This window comes from Salmo trutta, chromosome 14 (genome assembly GCF_901001165.1).
Source record: "Salmo trutta chromosome 14, fSalTru1.1, whole genome shotgun sequence".
In the NCBI taxonomy this organism is placed as follows: domain Eukaryota; kingdom Metazoa; phylum Chordata; class Actinopteri; order Salmoniformes; family Salmonidae; genus Salmo; species Salmo trutta.
In genome coordinates this window covers 6,567,661-6,591,746 of record NC_042970.1, presented here as the reverse complement: position 1 = coordinate 6,591,746, position 24,086 = coordinate 6,567,661, and the positions used below count along the sequence as shown (strand labels likewise).

Here is a 24,086-nt window from a genome sequence, read left to right as displayed (position 1 = left end):
CCCCTCCCTGTCCTGCCCCACTTTGTCTGGGGACTTTATTCATCTATCTATTCATTTAGCAGCTGTGGCCGGGATTCAAACAAACCACACTAAAGCCAGGCCTAAATCTAGAATTTTCAAATACTTTGAGTTTAATATTTGATGTTATCTTTAAAAAAAAACACCATAATTAATAGAAAGGGACTTATGCCCCAAGATAATGTAAATGTGGTGTAGTTGGCTGTAAAGCAAATTTTCATTGTTAGTCCATTGGCAAATGTGATTCTCCTGGGATAAGAAAACATGTATAGAGAAAATCTGTCAAAATACTACCCAAAATACTACCATAATAATAGCAAAAATAGTCAAAATACTACCCAATGTATGCCAAAGCATGCGCCTCAGCCTTCGTGTCTACTTCTCCCCTTCTACCTCCAGGTTTGGATTGATGCTGGCACTCAGATCTTCTTCTCGTATGCCATCTGTCTGGGAGCTATGACGTCACTGGGGAGCTACAACAAGTACAAATACAACTGCTATAGGTGAGTGTCAGCGCCAGGGGGGCGGGAGGGAGGGGATGGGTGTGGGGCCTAATCCAGTGGTAAAAAAAAAAGAAAAATGGGTAACAAAACAAGACAAAAAAAGTGGGGGATCTAGGTTCCTTTTGTGTTCATTAACAACCTCCATGACATATGTGTGATATAGGGACTGTTTGCTGCTGGGAGGCCTCAACAGCGGTACCAGTTTTGTGTCTGGCTTCGCAATATTTTCCGTCCTGGGCTTCATGGCACAAGAGCAAGGGGTGGACATTGCCGATGTGGCAGAGTCAGGTACGAGGTGGTTAAAGTGGCAGTGATGGTGGGCGCTGCTACTTAAAATAAACAAACAACAAATAAACAAACAGATAAACAACAACAGTTGCTGGTTCTATTCAACAGAAATAATACAAAATCTAAAAGACACTAGATAAAGTTAAATGTAATGAAAGAAGTGGATACATTTTTTTTGTTAAAGACGGCATCGAAATATGGAAGTTTCGGCAATTGAACACTCGTTGACAGAAATAAAATAGCAAGTTACAGTATAAAAACAGCTTACTGCTTCTGTATGACGTGGATTTCACAGAGTTGGTTCTGGTTGGATTCTTCAAGCAAATCAAGTGAAATGCTGGTGGGAATTTTTTATTTATTTTGTTTTACTGTTAAATTGGATCTTGTCCAGAACTCTAGGGAGCGAAGAGTCATACCATGCTTGAGAGATCCATCATAACTTTTTCTTCTCACGATTACCAGTAGATTTAAGTGTCCTGTTCCAGCCTGTTCCAACAGATATCTACTGTATGAGAGTCAGTAATCAAAAGGACATCTTGTGCTAAGTTAAAAAACAAAACAAAACCAAAGAAGGCTGACTCATGGGCACTTCATTCTGTATTTAAGGTCTAGCATACTTATCCATATTTTACAATCTTATTTTCAGGTTAGTGGTTGATGCCCATTGTGGATTCTGTTCTGTTTTCTCATTGTAAAAGTATTGTGTTGGGGCAATAATAATAATAATAAGCATGATTTATCAATTACTTTGAAAACTTCCTTCCTCTTCTACTGTGGATTTACAAGAGACGTGCATCAGTGTTGATGTTTTTAGTTGATTTCTTTTGTAATTAAGAAAAAAAAACACCGCTCATTTCACCTCTGGTATAGCAGAAATACATTATAATATGATTATATGGGTCTTTGTTTTTAATACACTGCAATCCAGTATTGTTGACCCCCTCTGACAGTGTTTAGTCAGCATGGACCGTCTGCTCTGGCCTTGAACACACTCTATCCCAGTCCAGGAAACCGTACAGAGTGTTCCTGCCTGAATACAGAGATGCAGTGAATGTATATAGGAAAAATAAATATTTTCTTCATATGGATGAAACTAATCTAGTTGATTAATTGACTGTACGAGAGTAATGCTACTGTAAGTTGTTTAATAGAAGTAATCCAAGGTGTTTTCGACAGGAGAGTTTTGATACACATTACTGTAGATGGTTTGTGATACCATATTGAAGCTTACACCTTGTGCCTTAAGCACTGACTGGGGAAGAGGCAAGTTTGTCTTAAACTGTAGCAACTTGATCTTGAAGAGGTTTCATTTTAGGGAGATGCAGAGTAGATTCAGATTGGTACCAACGCTGAAGGTGATACATATGTTCTGCAGGTGACGCTGTTACCCGCTAGACCAGCCTCAAGCACGAGAGAGGTTTTTATTTAGTAATTATTATTACTGAAGTGTCAATGCCAGCTCAGGCAGTCTGCCATCTAGTCATGTCGTGTTTGGTTGGATGCCTATTTTACAGTTAAACCAACTTTATACTATGTGTATGCTGTTCTTCCTGTTTTGTTTTTTAACTTCTGTTGTAACAGGTTATCCCAACGTTATAACGCCACGTTATCGAGACGTTGCTATAGTTACAATCGAGAAGAGGCGACGTATGTTGCCTCTGATCCTGTCATTGTTATCATATACTATATATTCTACTATATACTATAATAGTCATGTTATATACTAGCCTATATATTCTACTATATACTGTAGTAGTTATGTTATATACTAGCCTATATATTGTACTATATACTATACAAGTAATGTTATATACTAGCCTATATATTCTGCTGTATACTATACTAGTTATGTTATATACTAGCATATATATTCTACTATATACTATACAAGTCATGTTATGTACTAGCCTATATATTCTACTATATACTATACTAGTTATGTTATATACTAGCCTATATATTCTACTATATACTATACTAGTTATGTTATATACTAGCCTATATATTCTACTATATACTATACTAGTCATGTTATATACTAGCCTATATATTCTACTATATACTATACTAGTCATGTTATATACTAGCCTATATATTCTACTATATACTATACTAGTTATGTTATATACTAGCCTATATATTCTACTATATACTGTAGTAGTTATGTTATATACTAGCCTATATATTCTACTATATACTGTAGTAGTTATGTTATATACTAGCCTATATATTCTACTATATACTGTAGTAGTTATGTTATATACTAGCCTATATATTCTACTATATACTGTAGTAGTTATGTTATATACTAGCCTATATATTCTACTATATACTATACTAGTTATGTTATATACTAGCCTATATATTCTACTATATACTATACTAGTCATGTTATATACTAGCCTATATATTCTACTATATACTGTACTAGTTATGTTATATACTAGCCTATATATTCTACTATATACTGTAGTAGTTATGTTATATACTAGCCTATATATCCCATTAGTGTAGTGTAATTGTTATTGATACAACTGTTGATATTGGATGAACATCGTACCGCTATTGTAAGACTACGATGACCTTCTTTGATAGTTGTTGTCATAACATGAATCCCTAGTCTTACCAGGAACCATACATTAAGAGGCCATTGACAATGCATTACACTTACGTGGCCTTCAGTTTGTGATTATAAGGATAAGATGAGACAAGACGAGGCAGATTTTACACCTTGAGGATGTGTTATTTCTTAACATTCGAGTTTGGTCTGTGCTATATTTGGACGCACCATGGCGGCATCAGACCAGATCAAACGATAGAACCCTGGTTTCTAATTGTGTTTTCTCCACTTCCCCATCCCCCTCTCTATTCTTGTTCCTCTCTAGGTCCTGGCTTGGCCTTCATTGCCTATCCTAAAGCTGTGTCTATGATGCCGCTGCCAACCTTCTGGGCTATCCTCTTCTTCATCATGCTTCTGCTACTGGGTCTCGACAGTCAGGTCAGTACTATACTCATTATGAATCAAGGATCTGAATCTGAGTCTGAATCAGTCAGGTCAGTACTATACTCATTATGAATCAAGAATCAGAATCTGAGACTGAATCAGTCAGGTCTGTACTATACTCATTATGAATCAAGGATCTGAATCTGAGACTGAATCAGTCAGGTCTGTACTATACTCATTATGAATCAAGGATCTGAATCTGAGTCTGAATCAGTCAGGTCTGTACTATACTCATTATGAATCAAGAATCAGAATCTGAGACTGAATCAGTCAGGTCTGTACTATACTCATTATGAATCAAGGATCTGAATCTGAGTCTGAATCAGTCAGGTCAGTACTATACTCATTATGAATCAAGAATCAGAATCTGAGACTGAATCAGTCAGATCAGTACTATACTCATTATGAATCAAGAATCAGAATCTGAGACTGAATCAGTCAGGTCTGTACTATACTCATTATGAATCAAGGATCTGAATCTGAGTCTGAATCAGTCAGGTCAGGTCGCTATGACACAGTAGTAAGCAAGTTTATTTATACCAGTCATATGAACACTGAGAGGATGAAACGTAACACATTTGATGGACTTATAAAGGGAAGTTGTAAGTTTCAGTAAGTCCGTTTATTGATATGAGTCATATGATTGCTGAGATGGTGAAGCTATATCATGGGTGGTCTGAGCTACATATATTATCATATGCATACACATGTACTGACTACTGTAGAACACTGTACATAAGTATCACAATATACTGTTACATATCTATACATAGGTGTCTGGGATTCCATAGACTAACATTGCCAGGTTTGAATGTATTTGCGACTGTACAACACAATACACAAGTAGAATGTGCTAATATAGTACTAGCTTTGTCTAGAGACTCTAGTGTACACTAGGTAGGTGGTAGTTGAGGACACTATGAAGCAGGAGAGAATAAAACGAACAAGAATTCACATTGCTGCAGCAGTTATAGCTAAAACATAGTGTCTCTACTCAGTCAGATCGTCTTTAGCCAACACCCTCCGCATGGTGCTTGTTTTGACTGTGTCGGAGTTGGTACTGCATTAGAGCTGTCAAATTCACAAGTGGCTCCCAGCATTATACCTAAAGCGGACATTGCCAGTGGCTCAACGGCGTTGCATTAACAGAAATCCCAGCCTTGTTTACAAGTTGGAACACTGGAATGTGAGATGTTATCTACCTCGATTAGAATGATAGAAATCCTCATTATTTTGTTCATACATTTTTCAATTTGAGTGTAATTATTTCTATAGTAGCCTACACTTTCTCGTTCTGAATTTCTAACTCAAGTGGGATGGGTGTGGCTTTGATGCAATGATCGCAAGAGCAAGCTACTCACACGATTTGAAGGCTCCCACACCACCTAAACACCCACTCCGACACTGCCTAAACACCTGCTTGGACACCGCCTAAACACCCGCTTGGACACCACTTAAACACCCTCTCCGACACGCCTAAACACCCGCTCCGACACCGCCTAAACACCCACTCCGACACCGCCTAAACACCCACTCCGACACCGCCTAAACACCCTCTCCGACACTGCCTATACACCCTCTCCGACACCGCCTAAACACCCTCTCCGACACCACCTAAACACCCGCTTGGACACCGCCTAAACACCCACTCCGACACCGCCTAAACACCCTCTCCGACACCGCCTAAACAACCTTGAAGCCGCTTTCTCAGAATAGCTGGGTGACTTGATACAAGAGGTGATAGGTACAAAAAAACAAACACTGTTTACTGGCAACTGCTGAGAGTTGTGTCACTGACAATTAAGTTTGTCACCCTCAACAATATCAGATTTCTCTGTGCTGGTGAAATGCTACCCTCTGCTAAGTCATTAATCCTTAGTAATATATATATGCTTTCATCCAAAACCAATTACAGTCATTCGCACATACATTTTATATATGGGGTGGTCACAGCAGGAAATTAACGTACAACCTTTGGTGTTTCAATGCTCTACCAACTGAGCCACAAAGGTCTACTATTTTGATACAGGAAGGTAATTGTATTACATATCATTATTTAGACTACCCTGATATATAACACATTAAACACAAAAGCCATGTTTTAAGTGAGATGTTAGGGCTCACCGGAAGCTGAAAAAAAGGAAATTCACGTGAGCACCACAACGCCTAACTTCACCTATGAGCACCACAAGGCCTAACTTCACCTATGAGCACCACAAGGCCTAACTTCACCTATGAGCACCACACGGCCTAACTTCACCTATGCACAACCAGGGTTTTTCAGCACACAGCTTTGATCTACTACAGTTGTTACAGGGTAACTTTCCTAGCTTGCAGGAAATGTAAAACCTGTAGTGTACTTGAAGATTAAAAAGGCTTCTCAAGTTTGTAATTTCCACTTTGAAATTTCAGACTTGATTTTCGATAACAAAAAATGTAGCAACCCGTACAAAAATATCCATTAGTTATAATCCACGTAATAATTCACATTTCCTGTTGCTACAGGATTATTTTCCTGTTGTAGCAAACTGGCTCATAATTAAAATCCTACATATCTGTATGATTCAAACTTTCTCAAACAGCCTAATTAAAATGTATTTGACCCCCCTAACCCTGATCTCAACACTGTTAGCCTATCAGACATTGACAGGTATAGTATGTTAACTGAGTACTAATGAGATCTCTTGTGTCTGTCTTTTTGTTCCCAGTTTGTGGAAGTGGAAGGGCAGATCACCTCCTTGGTGGATCTGTATCCCTCCTTCCTAAGGAAGGGTTACCGGCGGGAAATTTTTATAGCTATAGTGTGCTCCATAAGCTATCTTCTGGGACTTACCATGGTTACTAGGGTAAGCTATTTTCTGGGACTTACCATGGTTACTAGGGTAAGCTATCTTCTGGGACTTACCATGGTTACTAGGGTAAGTACTAAATTCTGGGACTTACCATGGTTACTAGGGTAAGTACTATCTTCTGGGACTTACCATGGTTACTAGGGTAAGCTATCTTCTGGGACTTACCATGGTTACTAGGGTAAGCTATCTTCTGGGACTTACCATGGTTACTAGGGTAAGCTGTCTTCTGGGACTTACCATGGTTACTAGGGTAAGCTATCTTCTGGGACTTACCATGGTTACTAGGGTAAGCTGTCTTCTGGGACTTACCATGGTTACTAGGGTAAGTACTATCTTCTGGGACTTACCATAGTTACTAGGGTAAGCTATCTTCTGGGTATTACCATGGTTACTAGGGTAAGCTATCTTCTGGGACTTACCATGGTTACTAGGGTAAGCTATCTTCTGGGACTTACCATGGTTACTAGGGTAAGCTATTTTCTGGGACTTACCATGGTTACTAGGGTAAGTACTATAATTCTAGTAGTGTACATTCACTTTTTACACTGATATCATTTTATTGTAGTAGGGTTACTGAAGTAAGGTCTAGTTAATGTACTTTCCTACACAATATACTATATTACAAATGTCTAGTCAAGTCAACTACTTTAGCTACCCCCTTAATGAATACAAAAGGATCTGTCTAAAGTTATTTATATCTAATATTATACTTTGCCCTAATATGGTACTGTGGCCTCTGCTATTACTGCCGTCTCCATTATCAGCTTCATAACAATGCAGGCTATAGACATATTAGGGCATAACTTTCAATACAATATACAGCACCACATGTGTAGTACAGTAAATAGCTACACACCCGGATGCAGTGGTTCCCAAACAGGGGTAAAAGTGTCCCCAGGGGAACTCAGGTCAGAACCAGTGAGTACAAGTTTGGGAACCACTACTGCCGTAATGAATAGAACAAAGTAGTGAGGGGATTGTTAATAAACCTCAGAATTCCCCCAGCAACAAGAGTCCCAAAACAACAGTTCCACTTCCTCTATTCCTCTCTTCTCATGCCAGCCAGTCCCTCATAGTAGCAGCACTAAATATACTGCAGTACTATCAGAGCTTCCCTGTAGCCTACTGTATGGTCTATTTAGAGACACTTCTAGTTCACACACTTAAATCGCTGTCTTTTATCTCCATTCCACTCTTTCTGAAAACCTCCCTGCCTCTCGGCCTCACAATGTAGAAACAAGCATGTGATTCCCCTCAGGCAGGCCCCCTAGACAGCCAGGAGGTCAGGGACTTACTGCTTTATCCACGTTCTTTCCATGACATCACAATCTCATGCTGCCTCTCACTGACTGCTCTGTTGGGCTATTCCGTTGGAACACTGGGAGGCTCAAGGCTCTGTTGGGCTATTCCGTTGGAACACTGGGAGGCTCAAGGTTCCGTTGGGCTATTCCTTTGGAACACTGGGAGGCTCAAGGTTCCGTTGGGCTATTCCGTTGGAACACTGGACGGCTCAAGGTTCCGTTGGGCTATTCCTTTGGAACACTGGACGGCTCAAGGTTCTGTTGGGCTATTCCGTTGGAACACTGGGAGGCTCAAGGTTCCGTTGGGCTATTCCGTTGGAACACTGGGAGGCTCAAGGTTCTGTTGGGCTATTCCGTTAGAACACTGAGCGGCTCAAGGTTCCGTTGGGCTATTCCGTTGGAACACTGGACGGCTCAAGGTTCTGTTGGGCTATTCCGTTGGAACACTGGACGGCTCAAGGTTCCGTTGGGCTATTCCGTTGGAACACTGGGCGGCTCAAGGTTCCGTTGGGCTATTCCGTTGGAACACTGGACGGCTCAAGGTTCTGTTGGGCTATTCCGTTGGAACACTGGACGGCTCAAGGTTCTGTTGGGCTATTCCGTTGGAACACTGGACGGCTCAAGGTTCTGTTGGGTTATTCCGTGCATTCCACAGGTCACGTTTATACGTGAGTGATCAAAAACATCATCAAGATTAGGAAAAGTTTCCCGGCACATCGGTTGGAAACAATTGACGTAGGAAACAGAGTGTCACTTGGAATGCAAACCTGTGTATTCTCCCACCACTAGCTTAGGGGCCAACACACTCTCCAGCCCTACACTACAGTATACTAACTTCTACTGGGTCTCTAGACTGTACATATATCTATGCATGCTACATTCCAACATGAGCCAAGCACTAAATCCTTTTTCTCTCTCCCACAGGGTGGCATGTATGTATTTCAACTCTTTGACTACTATGCAGCCAGCGGTGTGTGCCTTTTGTGGGTTGCATTCTTTGAATGTATTGCTGTAGCCTGGGTTTATGGTACGTCTGCTCTGGAACAAAATGCTCTGTGTGTCTGTATAGAAACTGTGAACATTCAACATCCTCAGGCTCTATGTCAGTTAAATATCTAATTTGACATGTTAGTCAGTTAACAGATGTTCTTAACCAGAGCGACGTACAGGACCAATTGGGGTTAAGTGTCTTCCTCATGGGTACATCGCTAGATTTCTTTTCTTCACCAAACCAGCGACGTTTTTGGTTTACATGGCCCCGTTGTCTTAAGCGCTAGGCTACCTTAATAATACATTACGATCACAACTAGTCATGCTATATAGAGGTTTTACAGTTCTGTCTCGAGTGCATCAAGTATATTTTACCTTTGTTCCACTTTATTGTTGCATTATGTCAACTGACAGTGCCAAAATAGATCTAGAGGTAGACCCAGAATATGTGTCAGTGTCCCGTCACAAAGACAACAATGAGATAAACTATAGTGGAGGAAATCTGCCTGATTTGCCATTTATATCGTTTCATATTTTACATTTGACATTATTGTCATTTAGCGGATGCTCTTATCCAGAGCGACTTACAGTTAGTGCGTTCGTCTTAAGATAGCTAGGTAGGACAACCACATATCACAGTCATCGTAAGTACACTTTCCCCTCAATAAATTAGCTATCAGCAAAGTCAGAGCTAGAAGAGGGGGACGGGGGAGTGAAGTGCAAGATTTGGCTCAGGATTTTTGTTAATGTTAGATTATTATATTTATTTTTTGGTGACCAAAATGCTCCCTGTTTAACTATGTTCTCCTCTCGTCAGGCGTTGATAATTTCTATGATGCGATTGAAGACATGATTGGCTACAGACCAAATCCCTGGATGAAATGGAGCTGGTCTGTGATCACGCCTCTTCTTTGTGTGGTGAGTCTATGTTCATTCATACTGACTTACTGTACCCTACTGTATATGATGTGCCCTGGTCAAAACAAGAACTGACCCTTTATATAACTAGGCAAGTCAGTTAAGAACAAATTCTTATCTTCAATGATGGCCTCGGAACAGTGGGTTAACTGCCTTGTTCAGGGGCAGAACGACAGATTTGTACTTTGTCAGCTCGGGGATTTGATCTTGCAACCTTTTTGGTTACTGACTCAATGCTCTAACCACTAGGCTACCTGCCACCCCATGGCTACTGACCCTGGAACTGACCCTGTATATAGCTGCTGACCCTGGAACTGACCCTGGAACTGTCCCTGTATATAGCTACTGACCCTGGAACTGACCCTGGAACTGACCCTGTATATAGCTACTGACCCTGTATATAGCTACTGACCCTGGAACTGACCCTGTATATAGCTACTGACCCTGGAACTGACCCTGTATATAGCTACTGACCCTGGAACTGTCCCTGTATATAACTACTGACCCTGGAACTGACCCTGTATATAGCTACTGACCCTGGAACTGACCCTGTATATAGCTACTGACCCTGGAACTGTCTCTGTATATAGCTACTGACCCTGGAACTGTCCCTGTATATAGCTACTGACCCAGGAACTGACCCTGTATATAGCTACTGACCCTGTATATAGCTACTGACCATGGAACTGTCCCTGTATATAACTACTGACCCTGGAACTGACCCTGTATATAGCTACTGACCCTGGAACTGTCCCTGTATATAACTACTGACCCTGGAACTGTCCCTGTATATAGCTACTGACCCTGGAACTGACCCTGGAACTGTCCCTGTATATAGCTACTGACCCTGTATATAACTACTGACCCTGGAACTGACCCTGTATAAAGCTACTGACCCTGGAACTGACCCTGGAACTGTCCCTGTATATAGCTACTGACCCTGTATATAACTACTGACCCTGGAACTGACCCTGTATACAGCTACTGACCCTGGAACTGACCCTGTATATAGCTACTGACCCTGTATATAGCTACTGACCCTGTATATAGCTACTGACCCTGTATATAGCTACTGACCCTGTATATAGCTACTGACCCTGTATATAGCTACTGACCCTGTATATAGCTACTGTCCCTGGAACTGTCCCTGTATATAGCTACTGACCCTGGAACTGACCCTGTATACAGCTACTGACCCTGGAACTGACCCTGTATATAGCTACTGACCCTGGAACTGTCCCTGTATATAGCTACTGACCCTGGAACTGACCCTGTATATAGCTACTGACCCTGGAACTGACCCTGTATATAGCTACTGACCCTGGAACTGTCCCTGTATATAGCTACTGACCCTGTATATAACTACTGACCCTGGAACTGACCCTGTATAAAGCTACTGACCCTGGAACTGACCCTGGAACTGTCCCTGTATATAGCTACTGACCCTGTATATAACTACTGACCCTGGAACTGACCCTGTATACAGCTACTGACCCTGGAACTGACCCTGTATATAGCTACTGACCCTGTATATAGCTACTGACCCTGTATATAGCTACTGACCCTGTATATAGCTACTGTCCCTGGAACTGTCCCTGTATATAGCTACTGACCCTGGAACTGACCCTGTATACAGCTACTGACCCTGGAACTGACCCTGTATATAGCTACTGACCCTGGAACTGTCCCTGTATATAGCTACTGACCCTGGAACTGACCCTGTATATAGCTACTGACCCTGGAACTGACCCTGTATATAGCTACTGACCCTGGAACTGTCTCTGTATATAACTACTGACCCTGGAACTGACCCTGTATATAGCTACTGACCCTGTATATAGCTACTGACCCTGGAACTGACCCTGTATATAGCTACTGACCCTGGAACTGACCCTGTATATAGCTACTGACCCTGGAACTGTCTCTGTATATAGCTACTGACCCTGGAACTGTCTCTGTATATAGCTACTGACCCTGTATATAGCTACTGACCCTGGAACTGTCCCTGTATATAGCTACTGACCCTGGAACTGACCCTGTATATAGCTACTGACCCTGGAACTGTCCCTGTATATAGCTACTGACCCTGGAACTGTCCCTGTATATAACTACTGACCCTGTATGTAGCTACTGACCCTGGAACTGTCCCTGTATATAGCTACTGACCCTGGAACTGACCCTGTATGTAGCTACTGACCCTGGAACTGTCCCTGTATATAGCTACTGACCCTGGAACTGTCCCTGTATATAACTACTGACCCTGGAAATGTCCCTGTATATAGCTACTGTCCCTGTATATAGCTACTGACCCTGGAACTGACCCTGTATATAACTACTGACCCTGGAACTGACCCTGTATATAGCTACTGACCCTGTATATAGCTACTGACCCTGTATATAGCTACTGACCCTGTATATAGCTACTGTCCCTGGAACTGTCCCTGTATATAGCTACTGACCCTGGAACTGACCCTGTATACAGCTACTGACCCTGGAACTGACCCTGTATATAGCTACTGACCCTGGAACTGTCCCTGTATATAGCTACTGACCCTGGAACTGACCCTGTATATAGCTACTGACCCTGGAACTGACCCTGTATATAGCTACTGACCCTGGAACTGTCTCTGTATATAACTACTGACCCTGGAACTGACCCTGTATATAGCTACTGACCCTGTATATAGCTACTGACCCTGGAACTGACCCTGTATATAGCTACTGACCCTGGAACTGACCCTGTATATAGCTACTGACCCTGGAACTGTCTCTGTATATAGCTACTGACCCTGGAACTGTCTCTGTATATAGCTACTGACCCTGTATATAGCTACTGACCCTGGAACTGTCCCTGTATATAGCTACTGACCCTGGAACTGACCCTGTATATAGCTACTGACCCTGGAACTGTCCCTGTATATAGCTACTGACCCTGGAACTGTCCCTGTATATAACTACTGACCCTGTATGTAGCTACTGACCCTGGAACTGTCCCTGTATATAGCTACTGACCCTGGAACTGACCCTGTATGTAGCTACTGACCCTGGAACTGTCCCTGTATATAGCTACTGACCCTGGAACTGTCCCTGTATATAACTACTGACCCTGGAAATGTCCCTGTATATAGCTACTGTCCCTGTATATAGCTACTGACCCTGGAACTGACCCTGTATATAACTACTGACCCTGGAACTGACCCTGTATATAGCTACTGACCCTGTATATAACTACTGACCCTGGAACTGACCCTGTATATAGCTACTGACCCTGGAACTGACCCTGTATGTAGCTACTGACCCTGGAACTGACCCTGTATGTAGCTACTGACCCTGGAACTGTCCCTGTATGTAGCTACTGACCCTGGAACTGACCCTGTATATAGCTACTGTCCCTGGAACTGACCCTGTATATAGCTACTGTCCCTGGAACTGACCCTGTATATAGCTACTGACCCTGGAACTGACCCTGTATACAGCTTACTTACTTTCTCCTGTTCTTCTTATTTCTATTTCTTGTGTATTAAAATATTATAGTACTACTGATATTAATACTGCATTGTTGGGAAAGAGTAAGAAAGGCCTTTCACTGTACTAGTGCACGTGACAATAAACACTTGAAACTTGCCTGCTGAGAGGAAGAGGGAGAGGGAGAAGAGAGGAGAAGAGAGGGAGAAGAGAGGAGAAGAGAGGGAGAAGAGAGGCGAAGACTGGATGAGAGGAGGGGAGGGGAGAGAACAGAGGAGAAGACTAGATGAGAGGAGGGGAGAGAAGAGAGGAGAAGACTGGATGAGAGGAGGGGAGAGAACAGAGGAGAAGACTGGATGAGAGGAGGGGAGAGAACAGAGGAGAAGACTGGATGAGAGGAGGGGAGAGAAGAGAGGAGAAGACTGGATGAGAGGAGGGGAGAGAACAGAGGAGAAGACTGGATGAGAGGAGGGGAGAGAAGAGAGGAGAAGACTGGATGAGAGGAGGGGAGAGAAGAGAAGAGAGGAGAAGACTGGATGAGAGGAGGGGAGAGAAGAGAAGAGAGGATAAGACTGGATGAGAGGAGGGGAGAGAACAGAGGAGAAGACTGGATGAAGAGGAGGGAGGGGAAGAGCGGAGAAGGATGAGACTGGGATGAGAGGACTGGAGAGAAGAGAGGAGAAGACTGGATGAGAGGCGGGGAGAGAAGAGAGGAGGAAGACCTGGATGAGAGGAGGTGGAGGAGAAGAGAGGAGACGGACTGGATGAGAGGGAGGGGAGAGCAAGGGCAGGAGAAGACCTGGATGAGAGGAGGGGAGAGAAGGGAGGAGGAAGGCGACAGAAGATCTGGATGAGAGGACTGGAGAGGAAGATTGGAGCAGACTTGGGGAGAGGAAACGAGGAGAGAAGAGAGGAGAAGGACTGGATGAGAGGAGGGGACCGAGAGAGAGGAGAAGACTGGATGACGAGGTGAGGGGGAGAGAAGAGAGCGAGAGTACTGGATGCGAGGAGGGGGAGAGAAGGGAGGAGAAGACTGGGATGAGAGGACGGGAGAAGAAGGGAAGGAGAAGACTGGATGAGAGGACGGGAGAGAAAGAATTGGAGGAAAGAGGACTGGATGAGAGGACGGGAGAGAGAGAGAGAAGACTGATGAGAGGAGGGAAGAAGAGAGGAGAAGACTGGATGAGAGGAGGGGAAGAGAGAGGAGAAGACTGGATGAGAGGAGGGGAGAGAAGAGGAGAAGACTGGATGAGAGGAGGGAGAGAGAAGAGAAGACGTGGAATAGAGAGAGGACTGGATGAGAGGAGAAGGGGCGAAGACTGGATGAGGACGGATAGAGAGAGGAGAAGACTGATGAGGGGAGAGAAGAGAGGAAAGACTGGATGAGAGGACGGAGAGAAGAGAAGAGAGGATAGACTGGTGAGAGGATAGAGAACGAGGATAAGACTGGAGAGAGAGAGAACGAGGAGAAGACTGGATGAGAGGGGAGAGACAGAGGAGAAGACTGGATGAGAGGAGGAGAGAAGAGAGGAGAAGACTGGATGAGAGGAGGGGAGAGAAGAGAGGAGAAGACTGGATGAGAGGAGGGGAGAGAACAGAGGAGAAGACTGGATGAGAGGAGGGGAGAGAACAGAGGAGAAGACTGGATGAGAGGACGGGAGAGAAGAGAGGAGAAGACTGGATGAGAGGAGGGGAGAGAACAGAGGAGAAGACTGGATGAGAGGAGGGGAGAGAAGAGAGGAGAAGACTGGATGAGAGGAGGTTAGAGGAACGAGAGGAGAAGACTGGATGAGAGGAGGGGAGAGAAGAGAGGAGAAGACTGGATGAGAGGAGGGGAGAGAAGAGAGGAGAAGACTGGATGAGAGGAGGGGAGAGAAGAGAGGAGAAGACTGGATGAGAGGAGGGGAGAGAAGAGAAGAGAGGAGAAGACTGGATGAGAGGAGGGGAGAGAAGAGAAGAGAAGACTGGATGAGAGGAGGGGAGAGAAGAGAGGAGAAGACTGGATGAGAGGAGGGGAGAGAAGAGAGAAGACTGGATGAGAGGAGGGGAGAGAAGAGAGGAGAAGACTGGATGAGAGGAGGGGAGAGAAGAGAGAAGACTGGATGAGAGGAGGTTAGAGGATCGAGAGGAGGGGGAGAGTAGAGATAGACGTTAGACCAGTTCCTATCAGAGCTGGTCTACCGTCTATCAGAGCTAAGGTCTTAAACTAAAATCGCTTAACATATTTTTTAAAATTTTAGTTATCAGAACGCAATGAAAGAAACCGTAACCGTAAAAATTGCACTGTTGGTTAGAGCCTGTAAGTTAGCATTTCACTGTAAGGTCTACACCTGTTGTATTCAGCATTTCACTGTAAGGTCTACACCTGTTGTATTCAGCTTTTCACTGTAAGGTCTACACCTGTTGTATTCAGCATTTCACTGTAAGGTCTACACCTGTTGTAATTCAGCATTTCACTGTAAGGTCTACTACACCTGTTGTATTCAGCATTTCACTGTAAGGTCTACTACACCTGTTGTATTCAGCATTTCACTGTGAGGTCTACTACACCTGTTGTATTCAGCATTTCACTGTAAGGTCTACTACACCTGTTGTATTAAGCATTTCACTGTGAGGTCTACTACACCTGTTGTATTCAGCATTTCACTGTGAGGTCTACTACACCTGTTGTATTCAGCATTTCACTGTAAGGTCTACTACACCTGTTGTATTCAGCATTTCACTGTAAGGTCTACACCGGTTGTATTCAGCATTTCACTGTAAGGTCTACTACACCTGTTGTATTCAGCATTTCACTGTAAGGTCTACACCTGTTGTATTCAGCATTTCACTGTAAGGTCTACACCGGTTGTATTCGGCGCACGTGACAAATACACTTCAATTTGATTCGATCTGCCACTTCCTTCAAACAAAACACCTATTGTTTCATGAACATTAGGGAATTTTTTTTGAATTAAAACAATTATTTGACGAAATTGATAATAAGGCTACTGCCATATCTAATGATGGTGTCTACCACCACCACAATAACATCAGGGCTGTCAGTAATACACATTCATTAACATATACTCTCCTCAAATTCTCCTCAGTCTCCCCTTAGTCCGTCTCATGAGAACAATTAGCACTGTGTTTCCTGGTCGTTAAGGGGATTAAATGAGATTAGGCTAAAGACGGAGCACCACATTTCCCAAATGCCTTAACAGTTTTAATCCAGCACCGCACACACAGTTTTACCACCAGCCACCAGTTATTTACCCTTTAACCTCCAAGGATGCAGGGCAACACAGGAGACAATGTGACCTTACAAAGAAATGATAGTGCTTTAGAGAGGGAGACCTGGCCACTGTTGTTAGGCAAGTTATCCTAAAACCCCACACCCCACCACCCAATTTAACCACATCAGGGCCTTTAACATAAGGACAACTCAGAGTATGCTATTCTGTTCTTCTGAAATAGACTACATTTTCTTCATTTCCTGTTTCTTTAGACCTGTCTAAAATAAATAATGGATTTATTGTGAAGGTGTATTCTATATTACATGGATTTATTCAACTTTTTAAAATGTAGATGTTCCTAAGGTTAGCATCAGTGTCTTGTAGGTTGTGTGTGGAAGCCAGGAGATGCTAAATGTGTTTATGTTAATTACCGGTCAATTACCGTGAGACCGACAGTTATTTGCTTGACAATCGCCGACTGACGAACTTTCGTGACCGCCCTAGTCATAACCCTAGTCATAACAAACTGTCCATTACATAAAACAATGCCCAACCGTTTCCTGATTGTCAGACAGTGGAGAATATGAGTTATCATAAATTCATCAACCCTCCCTTATAATGTAGCTTACTGTTTATAGTGAAGCTTGTTTTTATTAGCTCACAGTGTACACAGTGTACATACCACGTGTGATTTGTGTAAAACTTCTACATGTATATCCTGTTCATCATCTGTATATCCTGTTTATCATCTGTCTGTATATCCTGTTTATCATCTGTATATCCTGTTTATCATCTATATATCCTGTTTATCATCTGTATATCCTGTTTATCATCTCTCTGTATATCCTGTTTATCATCTGTATATCCTGTTTATCATCTGTCTGTATATCCTGTTTATTGTGGCAGCACCATTTCACCAAGTCAAATTCCTGTACATGCAAAACAGGATATACAGACAGATGATAAACAGGATATTCAGATTATAAACAAGATATACAGATGATAAACAGGATATACAGACAGATGATAAACAGGATATTCAGATGATAAACAAGATATACAGATGATAAACAGGATATACAGACAGATGATAAACAGGATATTCAGATGATAAACAAGATATACAGATGATAAACAGGATATACAGACAGATGATAAACAGGATATACAGATAGATGATAAACAGGATATACAGACAGATGATAAACAGGATATACAGACAGATGATAAACAGGATATTCAGATGATAAACAGGATATACAGATGATAAACAGGATATACAGACAGATGATAAACAGGATATACAGACTGATGATAAACAGGATATACAGATGATAAACAGGATATACAGATGATAAACAAGATATACAGATGATAGACAGGATATACAGATGATAAACAGGATATACAGATGATAAACAGGATATACAGACAGAGGATAAACAGGATATACAGATGATAAACAGGATATACAGATGATAAACAGGATATACAGACAGATGATAAACAGGATATACAGATGATAAACAGGATATACAGTCAGAGGATAATGTATTTGGCGAATAAAGGTGATTCTGATTTCCATTGTTGTTTTTCTCTGCCTCCAGGGTTGCTTCGTCTTCTCCTTGGTCAAATATAAACCTTTGACGTACAACAAGGTTTACGAGTACCCCGACTGGTCCATCGGTGTGGGCTGGACTCTGGCCCTGGCTTCTATGATCTGTATTCCTATGGTTGTGGTCATCAAGATCATCCAGTCTGATGGACCACTCATAGAGGTTAGTACTCAATCTCTATAGCCCCTAGACCCTGGCCCCTAGCTCCTACCCCCTTGGTCCTACCCCTAATACCCTACCCCTAGGCCCTGGTCCCTACCCCTAGAACGCTACCCGTAGACTCTGGCCCCTACCCTTAGAACGCTACCCCTGGCCCCTAGACCCTGGCCCCTACTCCTAGACCCTGGCCCCTACCACTAGGCCCCTACCCCTAGACACTGGCCCCTACCACTAGACCCTGGCCCCTACCACTAGGCCCCTACTCCTAGACCCTGGCCCTTACCACTAGGCCCCTACCCCTAGACCCTGGCCCCTAGACCGTGGCCCCTACCCCTAGACCCTGGCCCCTATACCTTGGCCCCTACCCCTAGACCCTGGCCCCTAGACCTTGGCCCCTACTCCTAGATCCTGGCCCCTACCGCTAGGCCCTATTTCCTACCTCTAGACCCTGGCCCCTAGACCTTAGCCCCTACTCCTAGATCCTGGCCCCTACCGCTAGGCCCTATTCCCTACCTCTAGACCCTGACCCCTAGACTCTGTCAAGAAATTGATAGCAGGTATAAGTGACCTCTGACCTCTGTCTTGTATACTGTACACCTGTTCAATAGAAGTTGGTGTGGAGATCTCATGTCCATCCATCTATAACAGATACACTTACAGTCGTATAATCATTCTTGTATATTGGTATTTACTGTGAAGTTAAACAGAGCTTTTCTTCTTTTTTTCCCCCTCTCCCCTCCAGAGGATCAAGGCTGTGGCGGCTCCGCTAGGAGGTGCTAGCTCCCGTCCAGCCGACCACCGTTCTAAGGGCAAGGCTTGCGAGCTGGCCTACCCCCTGGACCCCAACGGGAACAACGGCCTGATCAAGCCCACCCATACTATTGTAGAAACCATGATGTGAGCGCTCTCTGTGAGAGGAAAGATATTTTTTTTTTTAAATACCCGCTTTCTATGTTATTATACTATATTATCGCTAAACTAGTTGTAGGACCAGGTTTACATGTATCTGCACTAGGACGGTTCTTTATGTTTTTGTTTTTTTTTCTACAGAGGAAGTTACATTATTGGGTTTCCTGTCTATGTTTTTAATATTTTTTTATTAAACTATTGTTAAGAATATTACTGTTATTACGATTGGATGAAGTTAAAAGTTAAAAAATAAAAACAAATGTGATCTCCAAGTCACATGGAGCAGCAGTATCTTCTAAGAATAGAATCAGACATACCTACTTATTTTCACCTGTAGAATTATTAGTGGTCTGTCTCTATTTTGGCGTGGATACTTAACAAAAAAAAATGCTGTATAAAACCCGGAAGAACGAAATGTGTGTCGTGTTTTGAGCTGTAACATTTGACTATGTGATGTTGATGTATCTAGATCAACCTAGTTCCTAGTCCTCTCAGCTTTAACTAATGTCTATAGTTCGATAACACCGCGGAGGCGGTGCCTCTTGTATACAGCGAGATTAGTCGAAGTGTGTTTGTCGTCGATGTTTGTTGTAAAATTACAGCTGAACCTGAACGTACCTCCACTACTAAGCTGCGTTCAGGGTCCAGAACATCTCATCTACAGTTGCGGGGCCACTAAAACAAAACAAAAATAAAACCCTGTAATAAAACCCTGTACCTGTCTGATGTACAGGGTTTTGTGACAAACAATTGCTAGTAGGCAATTGTTTTGCCAGTATATATATATATATATAACACTGCAGTGCAACCTAACTTTTTAGTGCCAGCAACTGTACTTGGCTGTGGAGGTACAGACCTGTCCTCCCTGTACAGTGTACTGTGTACATACAGTCAGCCCAACTCCATTTTAGACGAGACTACATCGGTGTGGATACTACTGCTATGCGCCATCCATCCTTCCATCCCAGTGCATACAGTAGCTACATCACACGTGTTTAAAGTCTCTGATTGATTCTTTTTTTACTTAATAATGCAGTGAATTTTCTTTTATTCTTTGTGTTTTAGTCTCTTGTCGTATTTCTGGCTATAGATAGAGGACATGACATAGTGGCAAGTCAATAAGAAGCACAACAGCACACTATATAACGCTTTAAACATCTCTTAAGTCAGTCTCAACATCACTATATAACTCATTTACCATCTCTTAAGTCAGTCTCAACATCACTATATAACTCATTTACCATCTCTTAAGTCAGTCTCAACATCACTATATAACGCTTTTACCATCTTTTTAGTCTGTCTTTTCCATGGATTGATAGGAGCCTAAAGGACCTGCCATAATGACATGATACATTAATGTATACTCCCCATACAGTAGCTATTGAAGTACAAATTAATGTATACTCCCCATACAGTAGCTATTGAAGTACAAATTAATGTATACTCCCCATACAGTAACTATTGAAGTACAAATTAATGTATACTCTCCATACAGTAACTATTGAAGTACAAATTAATGTATACTCCCCATACAGTAGCTATTGAAGTACAAATTAATGTATACTCCCCATACAGTAACTATTGAAGTACAAATTAATGTATACTCCCCATACAGTAACTATTGAAGTACAAATTAATGTATACTCCCCATACAGTAACTATTGAAGTACAAATTAATGTATACTCCCATACAGTAACTATTGAAGTACAAATTAATGTATACTCCCCATACAGTAGCTATTGAAGTACAAATTAATGTATACTCCCCATACAGTAGCTATTGAAGTACAAATTAATGTATACTCCCCATACAGTAACTATTGAAGTACAAATTAATGTATACTCCCCATACAGTAACTATTGAAGTACAAATTAATGTATACTCCCCATACAGTAACTATTGAAGTACAAATTAATGTATACTCCCCATACAGTAACTATTGAAGTACAAATTAATGTATACTCCCCATACAGTAGCTATTGAAGTACAAATTAATGTATACTCCCCATACAGTAACTATTGAAGTACAAATTAATGTATACTCCCCATACAGTAACTATTGAAGTACAAATTAATGTATACTCCCCATACAGTAACTATTGAAGTACAAATTAATGTATACTCCCCATACAGTAACTATTGAAGTACAAATTAATGTATACTCCCCATACAGTAACTATTGAAGTACAAATTAATGTATACTCCCCATACAGTAACTATTGAAGTACAAATTAATGTATACTCCCCATACAGTAACTATTGAAGTACAAATTAATGTATACTCCCCATACAGTAGCTATTGAAGTACAAATTAATGTATACTCCCCATACAGTAACTATTGAAGTACAAATTAATGTATACTCCCCATACAGTAACTATTGAAGTACAAATTAATGTATACTCCCCATACAGTAGCTATTGAAGTACAAATTAATGTATACTCCCCATACAGTAGCTATTGAAGTACAAATTAATGTATACTCCCCATACAGTAGCTATTGAAGTACAAATTAATGTATACTCCCCATACAGTAACTATTGAAGTACAAATTAATGTATACTCCCCATACAGTAACTATTGAAGTACAAATTAATGTATACTCCCCATACAGTAGCTATTGAAGTATAAATTAATGTATACTCTCCATACAGTAACTATTGAAGTACAAATTAATGTATACTCCCCATACAGTAACTATTGAAGTACAAATTAATGTATACTCCCCATACAGTAACTATTGAAGTACAAATTAATGTATACTCCCCATACAGTAACTATTGAAGTACAAATTAATGTATACTCCCCATACAGTAACTATTGAAGTACAAATTAATGTATACTCCCCATACAGTAACTATTGAAGTACAAATTAATGTATACTCCCCATACAGTAACTATTGAAGTACAAATTAATGTATACTCTCCATACAGTAGCAATTGCCCATTAAGAAACCATCCAAATGCAAGCAAACCTCTTATCAATCAGACCTTTCAATTGAATTGCTGTAGGCTAGGTCAGTGAAATTCTGATGTAATTGATTAATATACTAACTAATAATATCCACTCCCTGCAGCCTTCTCACACTAAGCTTAGTTTTAAATATTATATTATTACAGCTTTTCAAAGAGGCAGAAACAATTCAAACCAAAGCCTGTTGGGATTTGAAGCGTTATGATTCACAATGCAAAGATATTCTTCTTAGAATGGAATGTTGAAATGTTGAAATGTTGAAATCCCATGTAGTGAATGGAAACTTTGGTTGGATCTATTCCATTGAAGAATTTATTTTTATTTTGTTGTATACAATTAGAAAACGTTTTTATTTTATTTTGATTGTTTTTCTATCACATTTTTGCCTTTTGTATTCAAAATGTAAAATGTAAAAATGACCAGCCCGTCTCCAGTTGCTAATACTTTCTGAGGATGAATCGCCATTTAACAACTTGCTGTTATTAATCAACAAAACTGCAATTTGTAATGTGCAATACTTTTTAGAAAGATAAGTATGTTTTTCACTCTGTTTTTTAAATAGGTTGTACTTTTTACTTTGGAAGTATGGAGAAGAGAGAAAAAAACTTTCTAAAACAATGCGAGAGACAAAAACGACAATTTTCAGGGGCCAATGAAAACCACAAAAATGTTATGCCATAATATCAACAAAGAAACAACGTTCATTGCAGTAGTATCATTCTCTGTCATAACACACACAATTTGATTCATCTTTATCAAAAGATATATACAAATATTGTTGCAATGAAAGTAATCCTGCCATTTTATAACTACTGACTCAATGCTTTCTGGTAGTCTGAATTGACCTGTGAAGTACAGGTGATATTCTAAAATGATGCTGCCACCAAACTTAGGCCTACCTGTGATTCAAAGGGGTTAAATGTGGAAGACACATTTCAGTCGAATGCGTTCAGTTGTGCAACTGACTAGGTATCCCCGTTTCCTCATACCATAGTGCTGTTAGTTTGTATAGTAGTTTATGACCCGCAGAAATTAAACACCAGTAGTTAGCTAGCTAGATACCTATAACAAATCACGAGTAGTTAGCTAGCTAGATACCTGTAACAAATACTAGTAGTTAGCTAGCTAGATACCTATAACAAATCACAAGTAGTTAGCTAGCTAGATACCTATAACAAATCACAAGTAGTTAGCTAGCTAGATACCTGTAACAAATCACGAGTAGTTAGCTAGCTAGATACCTGTAACAAATACTAGTAGTTAGCTAGCTAGATACCTGTAACAAATCACAAGTAGTTAGCTAGCTAGATACCTGTAACAAATCACAAGTAGTTAGCTAGCTAGATACCTGTAACAAATCACGAGTAGTTAGCTAGCTAGATACCTGTAACAAATCACGAGTAGTTAGCTAGCTAGGTGCCTTACAGGTGCCGTATCAAAGAAGCTCACTGAAAACCAAATCAAAAAGCATTATTATGGTGAAGATAATGGCACCCAGTCCATCGCTGGAGATTGGAGAAGTCTATCACAGATAGAAAACATAATGTTAAACTTCTTTAACTCTCCTGCCTCATATACATTACATTACATACCTTTATAAGAATGTACAAGGATGTTTTTAATCCGTAAAGAAGAAATCTTTTTAAAATACAATTTGAAAGATTTTATTTTTTATTTCTATGGCGCTAAATAACCTGTAAAGCAAAAAATGTGTATTTAAAACGAGGGTTTTACTGAGAAAAACGTAAAACCTTTTTATTTCAAAAATAAATAAAAAAATATTTGATAAAAAGCCTTTGCTTTTCTCATGTGCAGTGAGAGTGTCCCACGGTGAGTCTATAGGGCACATAATAAAGCAGTGAGCTTGCACTTTA

General features: G+C 41.2%; 1 protein-coding gene across 1 annotated transcript in view; it reads left to right on the top strand.

Moving 5' to 3' along the window:
• Nucleotides 1-19,653, top strand: part of LOC115207286 (sodium- and chloride-dependent taurine transporter) — a 48,592-nt gene extending 28,939 nt beyond the window's left edge. Inside the window, exons 7-14 of the mRNA XM_029774269.1 lie at nt 418-521; nt 685-809; nt 3,695-3,807; nt 6,522-6,659; nt 8,891-8,993; nt 9,774-9,874; nt 18,162-18,332; nt 19,072-19,653. Coding sequence (XP_029630129.1) covers nt 418-521; nt 685-809; nt 3,695-3,807; nt 6,522-6,659; nt 8,891-8,993; nt 9,774-9,874; nt 18,162-18,332; nt 19,072-19,230 — 1,014 coding nt within the window. The 3' untranslated portion in view covers nt 19,231-19,653. The remainder of the gene's footprint in view (nt 1-417; nt 522-684; nt 810-3,694; nt 3,808-6,521; nt 6,660-8,890; nt 8,994-9,773; nt 9,875-18,161; nt 18,333-19,071) is intronic.
• The last annotated feature ends 4,433 nt before the right edge of the window (nt 19,654-24,086 follow it).